Here is a 21,600-nt window from a genome sequence, read left to right on the forward strand (position 1 = left end):
TTGTTACAAACTTACTTGTGACACTGAAAACCCCTTAGTTGTGGGCTGTGACCCCATTGTGCTGGGTATTCTGCATGCTGACTGAAGTACCTTGCTAAGCGTCAAGGAAAGCGGAGAAAAACAGACAAATGCAGAGAATTCTAGACGTAAAGAGAAGCTGTGGGTGGCACTGTGAACAGGAGCCTTCATCTTCTGCCTCTGAGCCTTGTCCATGCTTGCCTGCTGTCTATAAATGCGTCCCCTTCTGTTTAGGACCAGTTGTGCTGGCAGATTTACTTGGGCAACTTGCGCAATGTTGTCACTATCAATAACAGCTCTTCTATCTAGGCAGGATGCCTTAGTTTATTTACTAGTTGTTCTCTTACATTTCTTTAAACAGACAAGTTGACTGTTAGTGTGAGTAACTTCTCAATTCTGCCAATGCTGGCAGATTTTAGAAAACAAAAAATAAAGACTAAAATTTGTTATAACTGCACTGAGACAAGTAGGCACTTTCTGAATGGTTAAGTTATGTTACTAGTGATATTGGTGGCTCTTAATTGTGGCAGTTGACACATGAGATAAACCTGGAAATTTGGGTTATTGTGTGGAATATTATACTTGACACCATCTGTTTAGCAAAAATTGTTCAACAAGTGTTCTATTCTCTAATATATAGCCCACCAGTCTTGCCCTTTTCCATCTGACACATGCTGGGTATCCAGGTGTGTTCTGTGGGTGTTTAATATACATACTGTTGAAATATTAAGGCCCTTGGACTATGCCTCAACACACTTGCTGATTATTTTAGCACTATGAAATCTGATCAGGCCAACAGCAGAAAGATGACTGCCTCTGTACTGAATCACTCAGGTTTCTGCCTTCTGTCTGATGTCTTGTGTCTTTTGGTCCACAGAAATGTTGTCTGTCAACTTTGGATATAATCTGTTGACATTTATAATCTTGTACAACAACCTTATTCCAATCAGTCTTCTGGTGACTTTGGAAGTTGTCAAGTTTACTCAGGCTCTTTTTATAAATTGGGTAAGTAACAAGAATAAATGTATTAATGTCAGTTTTGGAAATTGACATTAAAAAAAAACCAAAAAACCTCTGAAATCTTAATCAGATTTTCTGATTACTCTTCTCCTTGAACATCTGGGAGAGGCAGGGACAAGTTCAGAGGATTTATTCTGTATTAGTTCTGTGTTCCACAGGAAATAAAAAAATTTAGTTGTAGGAAGATCCCCTGTGCAAATGATCAGTCTTGTATATCTTAGGTTTTCAGGATGACAAGTAAGGCTTGGCTCTTTTGGTTGAAGAGGCCTCTTTAGCTGACTCGTTCAGTAAATGTCTTTTGAAAACCCTTAAGTACCTTATAGCTTCTCTGTTGTTTAGGGGTGGGTTGGGTGTGGTGTGTGTGGGTTTTGGGTGTGGTGTGTGTGGGTTTTGGGTGTGGTGTGTGTGGGTTTTGGGTGTGGTGTGTGTGGGTTTTGGGTGTGGTGTGTGTGGGTTTTGGGTGTGGTGTGTGTGGGTTTTGGGTGTGGTGTGTGTGGGTTTTGGGTGTGGTGTGTGTGGGTTTTGGGTGTGGTGTGTGTGGGTTTTGGGTGTGGTGTGTGTGGGTGTGTTTTTTACATCCTGGGACTGGTGGTAAGGCTGCCTCTGGTGTGAATTGTAGTAGTTCTGTAAGGAGATGGGTTGGTGGTGCCTCGTGCAACAAAACAGTGATCTCTGGGCAAGCTTTGTCTTCAAAGTGTGTTTCTTTCCAGTTGTGAACCAAAAATAGTAGTGATGTCTCTTAAGCTGAACCAAAACAAGAGTACTTTGTCTTGGTATGCATTAATACTTGGACTTTAAAGTTATACTGGTTCCTCTAAAATACAAGTGAATAAGGTCTAATGTGTATTTGTGTTCTGAGCTGCTGATAATGTATTGGAGATGCTTGACTAGCTTATCTGAGAAATTGCTCTGGTTCGTGTAGCAGTAGCTGTTTTGTTTACCTTCCCAATTAAATGTAGTACTAGGAGGAGTTGATTTTTAGTCACTTAAATTATATCTTCAATCACGGATGTGGCTAGAATAAATTGCGTTGTTTTAACTGAAGACCTATGATAAGCAAGCATGGCTAATGCCTGTTAGAACTTCTTCCTACTATACTAAAATATTAAAGCAGAGATGCAGTGAAGAAAATTACGATTCAGTTGTACGTAATCTGGCTCTTCTCATGTACATGTAGTACGGAGGTATACTTTGGGTAGGAGACACCCCTGTTCAGCCAGGGATGCTGTTTGTCTCAAGTTCTCAGGACCTCCACCAATGGAGTAACTCAATCAAGCCCAGTTGGAGCTGACTAAAAAGACTGGAGACCATAGTGCTTAATTTGCATGGCATAGGTCTAATTTCGCTCTCATTTCAGGACATAGATATGTATTATCCTGAAACAGATACACCTGCAATGGCCAGAACCTCAAACCTTAATGAGGAACTTGGGCAGGTAAGATGACGTTTTCTGAAGTGTTGTGTGTGATATGTTCTGGGAAGATAGAAGGTATGAGAGTATGCTGTACGAATCTGCTTTATTCTGTTGCTCTGTGGCTCAGGGTAATGGGACATCTTTATTTTCAGTAGTTCATGTCTTACAAGTGAAGTAATGAGAGACCTCAGGATTAAATTAGAGGTCCTATAGACAGTTTTAGGCCTGGGAACTGAATTTCTCTTGTCCTAAACTGACTTCTTCAAGGGCGTTGGAGATGCTCTGCGGTTGTGACTATCTAAACCGGAACAAAACATACAGGACTAAGTTTGGCTGATTAGCAGGCCAATAGTCTCAGTCTGTGTTCTTAGTTATTCATGTTTCTGACCACCTCACAGGAAATACAAGACAAAAAACTGCAGTTCTATTTCTAACCTTGACTGTGTTCCTTCAGGCATTTCCATTTTCCTTTCAGATTAAGATAACTGTGTATTAACTTGTAAGATCTGTTTCAAATTCTGCAAATCAGATTCTTCAAAATGGAAGGGCTTCCCAAAATAAGGTTGCTGGAAAACATACCTTTGCCACTGTAATTTTGTAGTACCATCAGGTACTTCTTTCCTTGGCCGCCAAAGTCATAGGTGTGTAACTGAATCACATGAACTTTATAATTACGGTGAATTTTGTGTTGGACACAGAATTTATGCAAGTAAAATACATAATTACTATATGCTGCTCAGCAGGGTGGTAGTCAGTATTCTTCCTGCTTTATCTGATTGGCCTTTTCCTTGGGATTGGGTAAAAACACTACCATAATTTGGAGGTCGATAACTTCACATCGAAGCAATCTAAATACAAATAAAATTTTAACCAAGTAAATTACATATTTTGTGGCATGATGTGTATTGTTGGCCCATATATTAATTTTGGAAAAAGCTTACTAGTGATTCTATAAAAACAGACTGAATTTTTTTATTTATTAATTGAATTGTTCACAGTGCATTTTAAAATTTTTTATAATGTTAGAATTATTAATGACTTGAAGTTGCTCAGATATTTGGGTACCCACTTGACAAATGGAGCCTGTGCAAGTTGAAAGTCAATGCTGTGTTCAGAAGCAATGTGGCGCACAACTAAAGGATCAGTTAATTAGTAGTGTAATGCACTGTCTTGGAACTGAATTGTAAATATTGAGGAACAGCTTTTTGCTGGGTGTTAAATTCTAATGGGTCCGCCTTAAGAGTTCTTGTTTTAATTTCTAGTCATTGTGTTTGACATCAGTCCAGTTGAAAGATTTGGTGAATGTTCAGCTAGCAGAGCAAGTACTTCTGTAGTGACCACACTGGAGCCTAGGCAATTGATACGTATTATTTGGGCCTTGCTGCATTTGGAGATAAAGAAGTAATGCCATTAAATAACTTAAATTATTATTTTCAACTAGCTTTCTTAAGACAAACCAAGCTGTAATAAGCCTGCATTGGCCAATACTGTGATACCTGAAAATTCTGGGAGACAGGTGGCTCCTCATACTTAATCTGTTTCCTAGTTTGAGTTTTGTTATTTTGCAAGTTGAAAATTCGACTTCTTTTCTTCCAGGTAAAATACCTGTTTTCTGATAAAACAGGTACTCTAACATGCAATATTATGAACTTTAAGAAATGCAGTATTGCTGGAGTGACATATGGGTAGGTATGACCTTTTTAGAAACTCTGTAGCTTAATGTGTGCTTATTAATGGTACATACTTCTAATATCAGAACAGGATTAGAATAATTTCTTCTTCATATCTTGGTATATTTTGTGGTCTCAGTTAATAGCTTTGTTGTCCTGAAACACAAATGATGAAATGCAAACTTTGGGAGTACTTCACATGAAGTAAAGAGAAATAATTACATGCTTCTGAACTTATCTGATCATGATTTAAACTAAATCAGAAGTGCTAAATAACATCTGGCCTTTCCAGAGGGAAGAAGATGCAGCCCAAGGGTAGCAATTATCAGTCATGTTTTTGACTTCTTCAGATGAGCCAGCATTTCATTACAACCATGTAGTTGTAATCGTAGTCATAGAGTTGAATATTCCTTGCACGGGAAGCATACCCACTTCTAGTTTTGTCATGTTTATGTCAAAAGGATGCTTTTGAGTCATGCCAGTATTTCACAGCACTTGCCTTTTGAGGTTTGACTACTCAATCTTTGTCTTTGCTCTGTCTTAAATGGGTAGTTTTAAGATCTCTGTGCAAGGTAACGGTTGCGTTTCATGGTGACTAGATACCTCAAAAGGCAGAAAACTTGGTTCAAATATATGAACAGCTGAACCCATGGTTCCAGCATATGTTTGTATGTGTGATTCATTGATACTTGCTTTCTATTGATTTTTTTTTTTTTTGGTTGCTGTTTTGCAAAGTGTATATGTTCTTTTTTCCTTTTTCTACCCCTCAGTCACTTTCCTGAGCTGGTAAGAGAACGTTCATCAGAAGACTTCAGGTATAATATTAAGATGTTTGTCCCCACTTTGCTATACAGAATACAATCTATATAAAGGCTGCTTTCCAATTTGGGACTGAGAGAAACCCAAGGGAGCAATGTGTTTGAGTCAAATGCTTTTCCAGCAGGAGCCTAATGCAGAGCTGGTGGGTGGTGATGGATCCTCTCTCCTGCATAGAGAGATGGTGGGTGAAGGGGAGTGAGGGATAGGCAATGGCTGGGGTGGCTTGGATGCATGCTAATGCAGTGCTTATTTATAATTGCAGACAACCAAGTTTGTACCTTACTTCTAGCTAGAGACTGAATTTATTCTTTGCAATCACTAAGTTCAAACCTGACAAGGAGAAGAAAAGGAACTTCTTTATTAAAACGCCTTCACAATTAACTTGGGAAAGATCTTGATATGGAGGTGTCTCATGTCAGAGAACCACTTCTCTTAATTCAGAGATATAATGAATAGAGGTGATGGGTCTACCCCATTTCACAGAAAGAGTGAAAACCTAGGTGTGCTATGCAGGTGTCGCTGCAGTATAGTCAGATTAACAGGAAGGGGGGAAGAGCCAGAGAGGCTGGCTGTGGCTTTGGCAACTATAGGTAAAAAGTGAGTTCCTACCCAAGAAACAGGTAGCCACTGAATGCTGTTAGCACTTTCTGATGAACTAAGTTGGGCTTCTCCACTGGTCCATCTGATTTTTTTGATCACCTTTTAGAAAGGTGATATGATGGCAGATTGCTATTTTGGCTGAGGTGTTATTTTCTGTTGATGCCCCTTTCTTCCAATATGTTGCTGTTGCCTTCATTGCCATCTTTCTCCCTGGATGCTTCTTTCCTAGTCAGTTCTGTGGAAGAATTTTTTACAGGTACTAATTTAGAGTACTGAAACTTAGAATTCTCCAGTGGTCAACTTGAAGCAGAACTGACTGACTGGAGAGGGACTTAAGGGAGATATTGATTTTTTTTTTGACCTATCTTAAAAGCAAGTCACCTTGAAATCCATGTATTTCAACTCCACTTAAAATCTGCTTCTGCTACATCTGTCCTAGGAAGTATGTTGGCACTTGAATATTGTCAAATACACTTTCAAGGGTAACCATTTTGGGCTTCTTGCTGGTGTTATGAAGAAATGATTGCTCACTTTCAGCACTGTGTGCATTACTCATGATATCTTCACAATAGTTTCAAGGACAGTGCAATCTTTTTTTCATTTGCTTCCCGATAACATAAATGAAGTAGTAAGATTGGAGATGTTGCCACTGTTATGCTTGAATATGGTTGTTTTGCTCTGCAGCCAGCTACCTCCTTCTACCAGTGAATCGTGTGAATTTGATGACCCAAGACTACTGCAAAATATTGAAAATGACCATGTAAGTCTACTCTTCAAATATCATGTCTCTTAAACACCCAGTTCTAGGTCTCTCTAGAACTGAATGCTAAACGAATCTACTTATGTGATCAAGACTGCTCTATGGGTGTGTCACGGAAGCACAGAGTGTGTGGGGGGAAGGAAACAAAATAGCTCCCCAACCCCTTTCTGTCCACTTGTCTTGCTACCGAATTAAAGAAATAATTTTATCAACGTAGGTACCAGCTAACTATAAGACAGCTTCATATATGCTAGTGTATATGGAGGATACTGTCTTCTAGCAAATGATGGTGGAAATTGTAGTTCTTTAAAAGAAAAACTACTTACACTGTTCAAATATCCATACTATGCTTATTCTGAACGGAAGGCTACTGGTTTAGGTGCAGGCTACAGATAAAGTGTGTCTGAGCTTTCCCTCATTGGCTGTTGCTTCGGGCATTTATACAGAAAAATGCTTAAATACATTTAAATAAACTCAGCAGAAGGGACATAGGGGCTGTGAGATCATGTTTCTCACCTAGCCTTGAGATGGCTCCTGAACTTTGGGATATCTCTAATTCTTTGATCCTCTCTGGGTAGAGCTTCTACTCTAGGAGGTAAAAGGAATACTTCCTTTATGTAGGAGGCAAAGGATTTTGGTAGCTTTGTTAGGTGTCACTTAGTCTAGACAGCTCAGTTGAAATCTTTGTTCTTTACGTGCTGAACCGATGCATCAAGTCTCCTTTTGACTGGCAACTTCAACAGATAAATACTGTTGTCATTGCACAGTTGACTTAGATAGTCAGTGGTGAAACTTCCGGCTGGTAAGACTTAAGGCATACCTTGTTTAGGCCAAAGATATCTTTTTGGAGCCTGACTGTACTGGAGGGATGGATGCCACCCACCAAGAAGTGATGATTTAGCACAAGACACAAGAATGCAAGGACTACATGTGAGAGTTTGCTTCGGAAGTTGAGATCCATTTGTCAAACTGCACCAGTGAGATGAGGCCTGGATTATAGGACAAGAGCAGAGGCAAGACTCACATGTTTCTACACCATTAGCTTTTTGCATTAGGTCAGTTGTTAAGGTGCATAAACAGCTTCCTTCAACCTAAAACTCTGTAGTGTCTTAGTTTAGCTAGTAGATAGCTGTAGATGCCATTTACAGACTTGCGTATTGAACTGAAGTGATAAAACGGTGGTGTTCTAGCACAAGCTGCTTTGTGTGGTCAGGTGGTGCTGTTCTCAGCTGGGCAATGAATTTCCTTTAAACTTTTGCCCTCTTGCAGCTGAAGTTGTGAATATGCTATCTCTCACAAACACTCAATAAGTGTTCATTGTTCTGGTCTTGAAGTTTTTATTCTTTTTTTCAATGTAGTTGCAAGTGTTAGTTTAGAGCTGTTTCAGTGCCAAGTAATTTACTTTCCAGGTTGAAAATAAAAAATAATGTACTTGTGCTCATGAGACTGTCTTCCATCTGCAAGGAGGATTTTTAGCATCCTACATCACCTCTAAATTTCATAGCTCTTCTGGGCCATGGGTGTGTAAGGACTGAGGGATGGCCAAGTCGACTCTTCAGTAACAGTCCAAGAATTATTGCCCTGCAGGAAGTGTTCCAAAGAAAAATAACTTGTCTTGAAAACATGTGGAGGTTTCTCTTGGCTTCTCTGGGATTTTAATGTGGAAGCAAGTACCTAGGTTTGTCTGCCTGTGCTTTTTCTTGGTAACAGCTTCTGTTGGATGAACTGTGCAGCAGTGCCAAGAGTATGATGCTGTCTTGTTTCTATAGGAAAAACAGTGTAAAATCTTATTAGAATAAAAGATCAGTTATTTCAAATAACTTAAGTATGCTAGATGGTGTCTGTCTTGGTGCTTGCAAGTTGCACATGTGCTGTGAATAAACTGATCATGGAGATGCAAGCCTGTTTGATGTGGGGCTATATTTTTTACACTGATATGCAGGGTGCAGGGAAGGAGGTCAAGAAGTAAAAGAACTAGTAAACTTGGATCTCATCCTAGACTTGTTTATCTCCTTGGCTTCTCTCCAAACTCCCTCTACTAATTCCAGTCCACATATAAACTCTCTTCTTTAGCCTGCAAATTACTGCTTGGGCAAGAAGCTACAAGCATGTGGTATAGCTGCAGATGCATGGATTGATTCCGTGAGTATGTGTGATGAGTAGTTAAGCAGCTGGCCACGCATGAACAGATAACTTGTGCTGTTGAGCCTTTACCTCAGCGAAAGTGCTCATTTAGATTTCTCCAACATGTCAGCTTATATTCATGAAGTGTGTGGGAACTGAGGCTTTTATCCCATCAAGCTTTGAAAATGACTGCTATTGTCAGCTGTTTCTTAATTCTTCAGGAAAGCAGACCATGAAAAGCATGTCACTTCTGGAATCAAAAGCTGGACTTCAGAATACAGTGGGGGGGGAAATAAATTCAGGTGGTGAGAACCTCTGGGAGGCTTTAGTTCAGAAAGTAACAGTTGCCTAAAAACTGTCCAAACGTATGGTTTTACAGCTGACAATTAAGTTGTAGCTTGGTGAGAAATATTTTTCCATCTTCTGCTTTTGCCCTTGTTGTGAATGGGACTTCAGTAGTTTTCTTTTGCTCAAGTACAAAGCAGTGTCTTTATAGGTCGTGTTTTGGTGGCATTGGATGAGATAAACTTGCATTTAACAAGTACTTGAGTATCAGTAGAGTTAGTGTTCTTTGAGCCTGTGCTGGAAATATCCTGATCCCTTCTAGCCTTATCAGCTTCACTGTTCTAGAGGTGCCCAACAGTGTGGTTCCTCACACTGTTATCCAGGGATTTTAATGAACAAACCTGTAGGAAGCTTACATCTTTTTAAGACACCAAGTCATAATTCTCTCTGGTAACAAAACGGATCAATATTTTACTAGCTTCCTTGGCAGAATATGCCACACTTAAGCAAGTAGTAAGCTCAAATTGTTAGGCTGTGCCTTAATATCCCGTTTGGCCATTTCTAGGCAATTTGCTCAAAAGTCTTTCAGTCCTGCTCATCTGGAAATACTGTGAATGGAGGCACTGATCAGATACTGCTATGAGTAAAAGGAGAGATGAATAAATAACTTCACATGTGACTTCCATGTAATTTTATCAGGTTGTAAACAGTTGGCTAGAATAATGCTGTTTCTATCTTCAGAGTGAAGCGGCCCAGAGAAGGACGTGCATGACAAATGTGCAGACATTCAGCTCTGCAGGGTGTAGCTTGCTCCCCAAAAGACCAACTTTCAACTCAGTGTTTTGTTCCCTCTGAATAAGGGATAACACAAAGGGATGAAAACTTATGATACAGCTCCCTGACCAGTGGTCTATGCCTTACTTGATAACGGATAATGGTGTGCCTTCTAGCTAAGGGAAACTTTGCTTTCAGCATAGATAATGCTTTGCAGATAACAATCAAGAGCCTGCTTCTGGAAATATGATGCTATGTCTCAATGTGTCTGTAGTTCTCAGCTTGCAGGAGCAGTGTGCAAAGTTCATTCAGTGGTGTATTTTGCTGGTGTAGGTGGTTGTACACCAGGTGTTCCATGGATCTTTGGAAAAGACTTAGAGGAAGAGAAGCAGTAGCTTTCACCCAGAGCTGTTGGCACACAGGGAGAAAAATGGGGGGAGAGGGCACTCTGAGAGCTGCCTGTGCACAGATGAACAAGAGTCTAAAATATACAAGCTTTGTTCCTGCTACAGATAAAGAGAGAACGAAGAAGTGGGGTGGGAAGAAATAGAGCTGAGCTTAATGTATGAGCAGACAAGGAATGTCTCACAGAAACCATCAGTAAGAATTCGAGTACTAAAATGGTAGAGACTTGCTTTAATAGAGGAAAAGTAATAATGCAGAATCAGTTAATCTGTAGGACTTCAGTCTTATGCTGGGGTTGAATTTGGCATGGTGCAAGGGATGTATTGCCACATAAGCTAGTAATGATTTTTCTGTTCACAGCTCTGAAAAAAGAATTTGAATCCTCTATCCTGATTCATGCCAGTGCAACAAATATTTTGTCAGTGCTGGAACAATATGGAAAGGAAACAAATGACAGCTGTGTGGAGGAGCTGATATAAGCTGGTCCTCTGATCTGTTGCTCTAAAATTGGAAGATTGCCATGTAATAAATTGTGAGCTGTGAAAATACCAAGACAGCAACAAATTATATTGTTGGCTTAAAAGCAGAATTATATACATAGGAAGGATTAAAATCTATGACATTACTGGAGACAGGTTGTTTCCAGCTGATAGAACACATACTATGAAAGCATGTAAGGGGCTAGGTGATCTATGTGTGAGAAAGACATCAAAGGCCTGCAGCAATGGATACTGAAATGAGAATCTGTCGGGCTATGCATTTTGAGGTGGAGACAAACTTGCATTGCTTTCACTGGACATAATGGAGCAGCAGTAACCTCTTGACCAGTAATTTGCTGTGAACGTCACATTTTGCACACTACTCTCTGATACTCCATCTGTTCATTTTCTTGAACACAGCCTCTGCACTCCAGCACGTCAAAAGCTGTAACTGTTGTTCTAGTGGCTTGTGACTGTGCAATTCAAAAGTTTCAGTATGCAAAGATAAAGGTCCTGTCATCAATATTTTCACGAAAAATGTTTCAAAGTACATGAAGTAAAACTAGACTAAGTACTGGATCTGTAGTCTTTCTATTATACTTTTGTGGTATGCTTACTTCTTGTTCACGTATGTTAACAGAACATTTGCTAGCTGCAATTTTGTGGCTTTCATAGTAATTTACTTACTACTAATTAAACCTTGGTATTGCCACTGCATCTTTCTTTGTGTGTGTAGGCTGTGTGCACTGTCTTGAAAAAAAATAGAAGCAAGAACTCAACATTTTTTTCTGTTATTGATCTTGTCCTTGAAATAGACCTGAGATAGAACAAAACTTCCTTAAAATATTTGTGACATAGCTTGGCTTGGGGAGAGAAGCATTAACATGCCTGAAAGCCAGTTGTGAATGCTGCTGGCCTAATTGTGAGAAGTTGCATTTTAAGTGCCCCTTTAATTGGGAAATGGAGGAGTCTTTAATGTCTCAATAGTTCCATGTGATTAAAAGCTTTTATTGAATAACTGCATGCTGCATTTCAGATAGTAGTACTTCATATGCTCTTAGAAAAATACATGTAACTACAACTGTCTCGCAATAGAGAATTTCTGGTGGCACGTAGTTTTCAATTGAAAACGTTACATTTAAGCACTGTGGTCTTTCTGTTGTGAAACATTCTGGTGTACACTAGCATAATAAATTGTGTAGAAGCATCTTTTAATTGTTAATTGGATACTGTTTTAGTAGAATCTTGTATGATTATTCATCTGATCTTGGTTTTAATATTACAGTAGTGAGGTTTTGGCCTGAACTTGTGCTAGCAGTGCTTGTAATGCTCTTGAATTTGTAGTCAGTCGCTCTATTAAGACAGTGTATATATAAAATATGCTATGCTAATGGAAACTTTGGAAACTAGATGATATTTTCATAAGTAAAAAGTCCGTGCGAGTTCTCAATGTCAGCTGAGACTTCCTGCAAAGGCAGAACTCCGAAGTTCATGTTCTGACTCAGTGACTGAGCAAACGGCTGCGATGATGTAAGATATTGATGCTGCCAACTGTGGATGTTGTGGACATAGAAGGGTTGGTGAAGGGGGATGTGTTCACTTCAGCTCTTTCAGCGAATTGTCTTAAAGATCTTTGAACTGTGGATTAAGTTAGTGTGTCAGGTGTGAGCTGGGCAGCTGAGTAGCATTCCTGACTGCTATGAGATTGGAAATTCTGTGCCAGAGGCAGGGGTGGAAAGGAGGGAAGAATGGGATGGGGGATTTCCTTTCAAATCACTATAGCTGCGGTTGCCAGAATCTGCTGATCAGAGGCGTGTGATTTAAGTGCCATAGCATCTTCACTGAGCTGTAGATCTGGTGTCTTTAAGCACTTTGGTGTGGCTGGTGACTAGGCAGTCTGTGAACGATGTTTTATATTGTGTCTTCTCATGATGCTGAATGGGTAGGGAGCATTGATCAAATTTCTGTTGGACTGGATGATGTATTCCTGTGGAAGAGCACATGATGTTGCCTTCTACTGGCTGATCACCTGCTGTCAGTTCTGGATGTTCATCATGAAGGGTGCAGTTGTGATCAGTTTAATTCTGATGTGGTTACTGTCAATCTGTTGAAAGTTATTGTGGAAGCTATTGAAGTAGTATTTCCTGTTGCTGGATTATAAGCATCATCTTGTGGCAGACATCTTTGCCTATATGAAGCCTGGGATGCTACAAAACCAATGCCTTCTATATCTGGGGGGGGTTGGTGAATATTCTGGTTTCTCAGCTTTCTGTAACTTAAGTGACGTGTTTATCATTAGCACTGTAGTTCATTAATGCTGGCCCTTAACTCTGCTGTATTGATCTTCTGGGACCAAGACAACTGCTAGGGAGACTAGAGTATTTCTTTTTGTCTGTGGTACCTCAGAGGTCTTCTCAGGTTAGTGAAGAGCTGTCTCAGTCTGTCTGTAATATTAAACTTGACTCTCTTGATGTCCTGTCTAGCCCACAGCTGTGCACATACAGGAGTTCCTCACTCTTCTGGCCGTGTGTCATACTGTTGTTCCTGAGAGACAAGGAAATACAATAATCTACCAGGCATCCTCTCCAGGTTGGTTGGTGCTGTCTTTCCAGGGAGGGAAGGAGTGTGTGAGTAGAAATGGATGGATGGGGTTGAAAGGAAAGTCCAGGAATTCCTGAAAAGGTCAATGATTTTAAAAGCAAGATGTTCTCCATGATTTTAGCAGTAGATCTGGCTGCTTCTGTCACCAGTGCACACTGCTTTCAAATTCCTCATACAAAACTGCCAAGTCCATGATGTTTCTGTAGAGCTGGGCTAGGCTTATGATCCTTTCTGCTCCTATGAGACTTTCTACCCTGGCTTCTTTCTGCAGGGGCAAAAAGCAGAAGTTAAACTTCCAGTGTATTCCCTACATAGAGCTGACCTATGGACGTACTGATTTTTTTCTGCATGAATGGTTACTTACTTTATCTGGCATGAGTGCAAACTGTTTGTCTTGGTCTAGTAGCTTTATGCAGATACAAGATGCTGATACATGCCACGATACAACAAGAGCAGTCTTGGTCATATTTGGGCTTATCCTTCACCAATTTCTTCCTTTTTTTCAGGCAGCACAGTGGTACTGAGAGAGATAGGGCCGAAATACAGAACAGTAGGGTCCTGTTCTCTATCAAATTTATCTTTGTTTCTGAGGATGTTTTTAGAATTTGTAGTGATACACTGAGTGATAAAGCAGCAGCATTTCTATTTGTCTTAATAAACTGGCTGAAGAGTTGGGTGAACAGCCCGTATAAGGCAGCTCTAATCAGTGTTGGTGAACCATGAGGAGACCAAGGGAGCTGTACAGACATCAGGGTTACTTGTTCTGGCGCTAAATTCACTTGTATGGTGCTTGTGCTTAATGCCGCTTGCTCCTTAACGAGGCTGTATAACTATGAACTAGAGGTAGAGGTGTTGGCTTGTTGGCTATGGTTTCAGCTCAGTTATTTGAGCTTTTAATGGGATTGCCCAATTCGGTCTCTACAAGACAATGCCGTACTCATTTCCATAGCAGCTGAGCTTAGTACCTTTGCAGCAGGAAGTGGATTAAATGCATGTTCTAAGAATTTAGTCACACAGCTTTGATCTTTCTTTCAGAACAGGTATTGCCCCTTTTTCACATACATAAGTATAACTTCTCCAGAACAATAGAGTTTGAATGCTTCAGAAGTTACAGGATGTTTCATACAAACTGAATATGAAGTGTGTGTAGATGATATTACATGGCCTTTGTAGGACTACAATGAAACTTTTTTGGAAGTGCGTGCAGAGCTACTCAAGCAGCCCTACAAGTGTGGGAATACATGGGGAAGGGGGCTTCTGTGTTTTGGCAGTGTGGCATATTTAAGTACAGGCTTTGCAGGCCTCTTCTGCATACCAGATTAAATTTAAGCTTTTCTTGTATTGGCAGATGAGGGGGCATTAGTGAAAGGAGCAAAGAAACTTGGTTATGTCTTCACAGGACGGACTCCACATTCGGTTATCATTGATGCGGTAAGTAGATGTGCATGGCACAGACTGCCGAGCTCATGCAGAGCGTAATGTCTCTTGTGTGGTTCTTGTGAGTCCGCCTTTACAGGGCCTTTAGGGTGCTACATGCAAAAGACTTTTTGCAGACTAGGAGAAGTTGTCCTCTGCCCTCCTGTGTGATGTTGCCAATAGGAAGTTGCAAGCTTATATGGGAAACGACAGCAGTTGTGCCTGAAGACTATTTCCCTTGTCTAGGAAGTACAGATGAGTGCACTCAATCAGAAAGAAATTTGTGTCTGGGAGATATTCTAACTAATATGTTGAATGGTTACTATACTTCTTTTTAATACAAGAAATCAAACATCTAGGAGTGTTTCTTAGTAACGTCTACAGAAGGTTATGCGCAGGCTTGTGCAGTTAATGGATTAGAGCTGACACAGGCAGTCTCAAACTCATGGGGCCACATTCTGACTAAAGTTACATCTGAGCTGAAGTGGCTTCAGATTTACACAGGTGCAACTAGGATGAGAACTCTGTCTCTGGAATACATAGTAGGGTCCTTATTAATAACAAGGATGTATTTTTGTCCTTCCTCTTAGGTCTGTTCACTTTGAAGTTCCTAGATACACTGCCAAGCTAAGCACTGAAAACATATATATTTCCTAGGACTTGTCACAAACTTTTTACAACTACTCAGAAAACTGCTTCTTAGTTTAAGGGGAAGAGCTTAGGATGAGCAGTGTCATCTAGAGTTGTCTAGGCTCTCGTATCTTCTCCAGGAGGACCCAGGACAACTTGACCTAGTTTCATACTCCTCATGCTTGCTAAGCTGGGAGCATTGTCAATCTACAGCCAGCAATAAAAGCTGTCACTCCAGAGGTTCTTGTCTCTCCTCATTGCCTACATCTGTGGCAGTACATGTGTGATGGGTTGGAGATGGCTTTTGGCCTTGGAGGGATATTGCTACATTAATGTACCTGTACGACATAACTCTGTACTGCAATTAGATTTTGCTACAGCCCTTTATTATACCACATGCCACAAGTAGTATTGGAGTTCTGAGACTCTAGTAAATCCCACTTGTCCCACTAGCTGTTATATAGCAGGAGTGGCAAAGGCAAGGTGTTACTAAATCCTTCTCCCTCCTCTGGTTGCTTATGCTCAACCCCAGCAAACAGCTGTTGGTGATAACAGGAATTACTCCTGTTAACCACATTTTTTTGCTAAAAAACCCCAACCTAATATGCTTGTAAATTCAAGTAAAAGAAATATTAAGGCAGTTCAGGCAAAAGTTATTGTAATACCCAATCTGGATGGTATGTTTATTTTAATTGGAATAATGCTCACAGTCTGTAGTATGTCTCTTAGTTGATAGCTTTTAAGGAGTAAATATGTAGCTTAATTTTCAGAGCATGCTTATCTTTCTAGAGTAAGACATGAGTTCCTTGAAATGGTGTAAAAATAAGTGGAGGAGGCTGCAATATTAGGTGTTCTATATCACTTTTACCAGGAGAGGGAGCTATTACCACACTCAATTTACACTGGGATGTGTAAACGAAGGTGTTTAACCAGCTTGCATGTTTACACATGTAAGAATGTACTGCAAATTTTGCTTATAATAGTACATTATTTTTTTTGTAGCTGGGAAAAGAAAAAACCTTTGAAATCCTTAACGTGCTGGAGTTCTCCAGGTAAGTTCTTCTGTAATATACTAAATGCAGCATAACAAGACAACTGTTTTTATAAATACATTATTGAGAATAAAAAGATTCAGCTGATGCAGTAGAAAAGCTCAATGTCCTTAATTTTGTCTTGCCCCTCCATTTTCTTGTTTCCAATATAGGGCTAATACAGTGCTTCGTACAAACTGGTGGCTTTTGGCATGTGAGCGTGAAGCTCTCCCCTGCTACTCCAGCTCTGATGGCTGTTAGAGAACTGCTACCCTGAAAGTGTCATTCCGTGCCTCATTGATTTCATAATGTGTCACTCGTCTACTTAAAGTACATACTTTGAGATTGAGATTGCACTTTTATAGTACTTCTCTAAATCACTTGGTTTTCAGTAGGTAGAATCTACAACTGGAGGGCTTTTTGGTACCCTTTCTCAAGAAGCACTCCAGCTATGAAAAACTAAACCTTGCAAGCGCTGCTAGCTTGGCAGGCTAGTTAGGATGGGCACTGCTTGGGTAGCAGGAAGCTTTGTGTGATGAATTGGATCTCTAAATCGCCAGAGATCGTAAAAGGTGCTTTGTCAGTGTTTTGGTTTTTTTACTCTTACTGGGGCTTAAAGCCTTAAAGTCTTGTTCTCTGCCCTCTGAGTTGGCTGGTTCTGCTGTAAAGGAGTATGCAGAACTATGGTCAGGGAATATTTGAGGTAGGCAGCTTTTCTTGTGTCCTGGCTTCCTTTGAAGATTACTCTGGACTACTTTCCCTTTCATTCAGTATGTAGCTGCTTAGGCTACTTGTGAGAGTACATGAAAAGGTATGAGAAAACTTTTAGTGGTTTTTTGTTTGCGAGTTTTTTTTGACAAGTTGACCAGTACCCTGGTGTCTGTGGACGGGAGTATCTGTAGCCTGCTGTAGCAGAAAAAAGGCTGTCTTAGCTCTTCCTTGTGTGTAGCAACTTCCCACTTGAATAGTAAGGGAGTTCTGTAATTAGATTTCAGAAAGCACAAGGAAGTTTCCCAGTGTTAGCTCACTGCAGAAATTCTGGGCACAGCTAATTGCTGTCCTTCCAGACTTTCTTTAGAAGGTGTCAGAAAGGATTGTTTTGTCTGATCACACATGCCAAGAGCTTACTTTCTTACACTTGGCTCTTGAGCCCTGGAAAGGGGCTAGGTTTCCCAGAGGAACTTCAGAGGAGGAGGATGATGATTGCTCTACACTCGGATCAGTTTGTACATATTGGCAAGAAGGGTATGAGGAAGGAGGGTGCTTCTGAGTTAGCCCTTTCCTAAGGGAAAGAATTAGTTCCGCACAACTCCTTTTGAATGTGAAATCACATGTTCTTAGGGCTGTCTTGATGAGAGTTGATTTGCTTGCCTCTGCTTCTTAGAAGGTGCATTTTTTTATCCAGTGGCTTTTAAAGGAGAGATTGATAAGTGAAATGCCAAAATTAATCTTAAAGAATAATCCTGGCATAACTTTAAGTGTACAGAATGCTACTGTTTACCTTTATTTTTAAAATATATCCCTAACTTGACTGTCTTGATATGCAGCCCTGTTTAGAGGGTCTGACTTTGTTTTACGTAATCCCAACTATATAGGTCTGATAAGACCAAGAGCTGGTCTATACCATGATTTTTTTTCTGTGACCTTTCTGCATTCTTTTGAGTTAGGTAGTTAAATAACTGCCTTTGTCATTGGGTGGTTATTTCAGTCTGTTATGCTTAAAATAAATACACATATAGCTTAATGATACCATTTATAGCCTGAGTCCCCAGAACAATTTTGCTTGAGGAATAATGAAAAGCTAAGAATAAATATGACTCCCCTTCTTTCAGGAGGATTTTTGTGCCATCTTGCTCTTTTCCAAATCCTTGCTCACATTTGGGTGCAAGTCATAGTTCTGGTTGAGTGATCACCAACAGCCAACAGAAGCCATAGGGCTGAAGCTGTAAATGGACAATTTAGTATTTCTCCTTGTTGTCAAGGATTTTGTGGTCTTAAATCACTACTGTTATACCTCACTTGATCTTAGCTGCACTAAGCACATCTGAGAAAATGCAGTGGCTAGACCAGGACTTAGTTGTCATCACTATGACTAATGAAAGCAAATATTTTTCTTTCAATAGCAACAGGAAGAGAATGTCAGTGATTGTTCGAACTCCAGCAGGACAGCTACGTCTCTACTGCAAAGGGGCTGTAAGTAGTTGTGCTACCTAATGGAGAACTAACACTGGCAGTTATTGTTTCAACAGCTGTGGCTGATGCTAGCATTTCATGTCTCATACATAATACCTGTTCGTTTTCTGTTTAGGGCTAAGTGATTTAGGAGATCTGTCATTCTTCCTCTGACTCTTTTTGCAGGCAGGAAGATTGCTAGGCTTCCTACTACCCAGTTGAAATCCTGAGACTAATGGGAGCAGTACCCTCTACTTACGCAAAGGCAGGATTTCACCCAGCTGTGGAGCAGCAGTTCAGGAGCTAGACTGAATGCTGTTGTCTGAATCTAATACTAAAATCTGTTCTCAAGCAGTTGGCTTTTGATCTGGCTTTTGCATCTCTGCACCTGCTGTTATTTGTCATTATGAATTGCACCGTGTTCTGCTTCTGTCCTCTTTGACAAGAGCAATAACTTAAAGTATAAAGGCTGCAAAACTAGCATTGGCCACAACCAGGGAGTGTTTCTGATTTCAGTGGGAAGCCATGCAGGTGGCTTTTTGCAACAGGGAAAAGCCTTTCTGACTTCTGTAAGGATCTGGTTTACTTGAATTGGTCCTTATGTATAGGTATAGGTACACTGCTCTGCTTCTGTTTAACTCCCCTTATTTGATCAAGACTGTGGGCTTCATGCTGGTGTGGAGGGAGTGAATTAAGCCCACTGATATTGTGTGGTATTTCAAAGCTGTATGCCTAGTCGGATGGCACAGATCTGCAACAGCTTGTTGCTCTTACCGTGCTTATTTATGTTCACACTATTTCTTGGAGTGTGGCCCTGGAAGAGATGGAGAACAGGAGAGTTCGTAGTAAAAAAAACATGGTGCTGTCTTCTGTGTGAGCAGGCTTGGATGTCTAAAAGAGCAAAAGGGTTGTAGTAATTAGCGTGGTGTTTTGTCTTTTATGTTCTGCATTCACCACTTACCTAAACTGTAAGTTAACTGCCTAATCTTTGTGAACTCTTCTGCATTCTGATAGTCATCTCCCACCCTATCACATCCATCATAAATTACTTGCTTTCTATGCCTATCTCTAATCAGTGATAGACGTAGACCTGTTTATGGAGCTTAAGAGCAGGGTTTGTGTATTTCACGTGCATGTTGGAACTTGTTCTGGCAATTGCAGAATGAAACCCAGAGACTCTAGATATGCGAGTGATAGTGCTGCATTTTGATTTTTAGCTCTTATCTGTGCCTTTTCAATTCCCCTTTGATTTACTGATGAGGAAAGTTGCTACAGGAGGAAGGTTTATTTCTGAGAGAATTTTGTGGTAGAACCTGTTCAGTGTTTCTGCCTTCTATTTTTTAACATCAGTGGGAATCTTGTCTGGGAAGGATTGCAAAAGCTCTTCCGTATGGGACTACAATGTGTACTGAATAAGACTAGATGTTTCTATTCTCTGAAAATCAATATCTGCTTAGTAATTCAGAAAGGAGTGTTCTGTACTGCCCCCAAATAGGGACCCTTTATAGAAAGAGGGGAGGATGGCAGTGTGTACTTCTGTCCCCATTATTTAAAGTGGATGCAGTATCTCTGCCACTGGGCACAATCCAGATTACTTAAACCAGAGTCTCTAAAACCCAAATGCATTGCTTGTAAATATAGGTTTGCATTCTGATATTAGCAAGTCCACTCAGGTGACTTCACTTGGGCTTGTAAATCAACAAATGGAACTTCATATGTAGACTTACTCTGTTGTAATTAATTTGGTTTTGGTAGGATAATGTGATTTTTGAGAGGCTTTCAAAAGATTCCCAGTATATGGAGCAAACACTGTGCCATCTTGAATACTTCGCAACAGAAGGTAAGAGAAACAGCATGTCATGAGAATTCAATTTATCAAGTTACTTTGAGCATGTTCTGCATTGTCTAAGCTTTGCAATGCCAAATAAGATGATTATGACAATAAATTAAGAAGAGATGCATTATCAGCAAATTAACAACTCTACGATAACTTTAAGGTAAAGGCAGTTTGTGGTCTGATTCTGTGTGCATTTGGTAGGGAAGTAGAATTTGGAAGGAAAAGATGGGGCTCTGCTTGGCCATGATGAAGGGAAAGGGCGTGAGTTCTATTGCCCAGAACACCTCAATTACATTGGAGTTAGACGTGTTTTTGCCAGTGTAAAAGTCAAATGACCAAGTCGCTGGCTTTATGAAGCAGAATCGTAACCTGAACATGCTGAGAAGCTAGAAGACCAAGACGTCAAATATGATCTGAAATGGTCTCTTAAGCCTTTATGACTGATGTAGCAGCTCCATTCACAGGGAAGTACTTGGCTTTTTTCCATCTTCTGCAGTAGCAAAAAATACTTGTGTTATAGTAAAGCTATGAACCAGTGATTGTCTTCCTAAACCTGAAAACATAATTTATTCAGTTTTTGTAAAAAAAAAAAAAAAACAAAAAACCCAAAACAAAACAAAAAAACAAAAACCACCCAAAAAACCCACCACCCACCCAATAATATTTTTGCAGACTCCAACCTTCTCAGTAACTCAACTTTTGTGTATTATGGCACACACTCCTGTCTGCTTGACTCATGCCAGGAAAAATAATCATTACTCCTGTCTGTTAATTTTTGTCAGTGGTCTAATAAAATGGTTTTTATTCTTCATGGGCCCTATTCTCTACTCTTTTGTGTATGTGTAACTCCCATTATTAATGTTATGTGCATACATTGAAGGAGAAGAGTCTTTCTAAAAGGAAAAATGGGCTGTGCAGTATGTATGACTAAGTAATATCTCCAATCACAATACATAGCCACTTCTTTGTTTAATTAGATCTTTTTAAGAATACATGAAGGATAAGCCTTCATACTTAAACTGAAAAGATTAATGACCCTTTTGTTACACCAGTATGGCTAGATTGCAATACTGAAAATCAGGGATAACTTTGACTGGTAAGCTCTCTTGATTTGCACCAACACTGGTTACCTAAATAAGCCAGGCTCTTGTTTTATACTTGTGAAAACCCAAATGCTTTCAAAATGTACAGGAGACTTTCTGGAATCCAGAGTTAGTGTGCATTAAAAGATCCTGTTGGCTCCAGTGAGCGGGTTATAATTTAGCATTCATTAGGGCATTAATGATTTTCTGGTAGTGTAATTTTACTGTGTGTAATGGCTGTCTTCTGTTTTGTAGGTCTGAGGACTTTGTGCATTGCTTATGCAGACCTGTCAGAAAACTCTTACAGAGAATGGTTGAACGTCTACAATGAATCCAGTACAGTTCTGAAAGACAGAACTCAGAAGCTGGAGGAATGCTATGAGATCATTGAAAAGGTGGGATGCATACTTTTTTGATATTCAGACATAGATTCCCTTGCGTTTGTCTTTTCCCATGGAATTTG

At 40.0% G+C, this 21,600-nt stretch overlaps 1 protein-coding gene across 2 annotated transcripts in view; it reads left to right on the forward strand.

Moving 5' to 3' along the window:
* Window positions 1–21,600, forward strand: part of ATP8A2 (ATPase phospholipid transporting 8A2) — a 299,008-nt gene that overhangs the window by 30,324 nt on the left and 247,084 nt on the right. For both annotated transcript variants that reach the window (XM_064441126.1, XM_064441127.1), the window contains 11 exons: window positions 896–1,023; window positions 2,396–2,473; window positions 4,049–4,137; window positions 4,893–4,937; window positions 6,226–6,301; window positions 12,852–12,957; window positions 14,318–14,400; window positions 16,018–16,067; window positions 18,170–18,239; window positions 19,974–20,058; window positions 21,393–21,532. In XM_064441126.1, the coding sequence (XP_064297196.1) occupies window positions 896–1,023; window positions 2,396–2,473; window positions 4,049–4,137; window positions 4,893–4,937; window positions 6,226–6,301; window positions 12,852–12,957; window positions 14,318–14,400; window positions 16,018–16,067; window positions 18,170–18,239; window positions 19,974–20,058; window positions 21,393–21,532 (950 nt within the window). The remainder of the gene's footprint in view (window positions 1–895; window positions 1,024–2,395; window positions 2,474–4,048; window positions 4,138–4,892; window positions 4,938–6,225; window positions 6,302–12,851; window positions 12,958–14,317; window positions 14,401–16,017; window positions 16,068–18,169; window positions 18,240–19,973; window positions 20,059–21,392; window positions 21,533–21,600) is intronic.

Source organism: Phalacrocorax carbo, chromosome 1 (genome assembly GCF_963921805.1).
Source record: "Phalacrocorax carbo chromosome 1, bPhaCar2.1, whole genome shotgun sequence".
In the NCBI taxonomy this organism is placed as follows: Eukaryota; Metazoa; Chordata; class Aves; order Suliformes; family Phalacrocoracidae; genus Phalacrocorax; species Phalacrocorax carbo.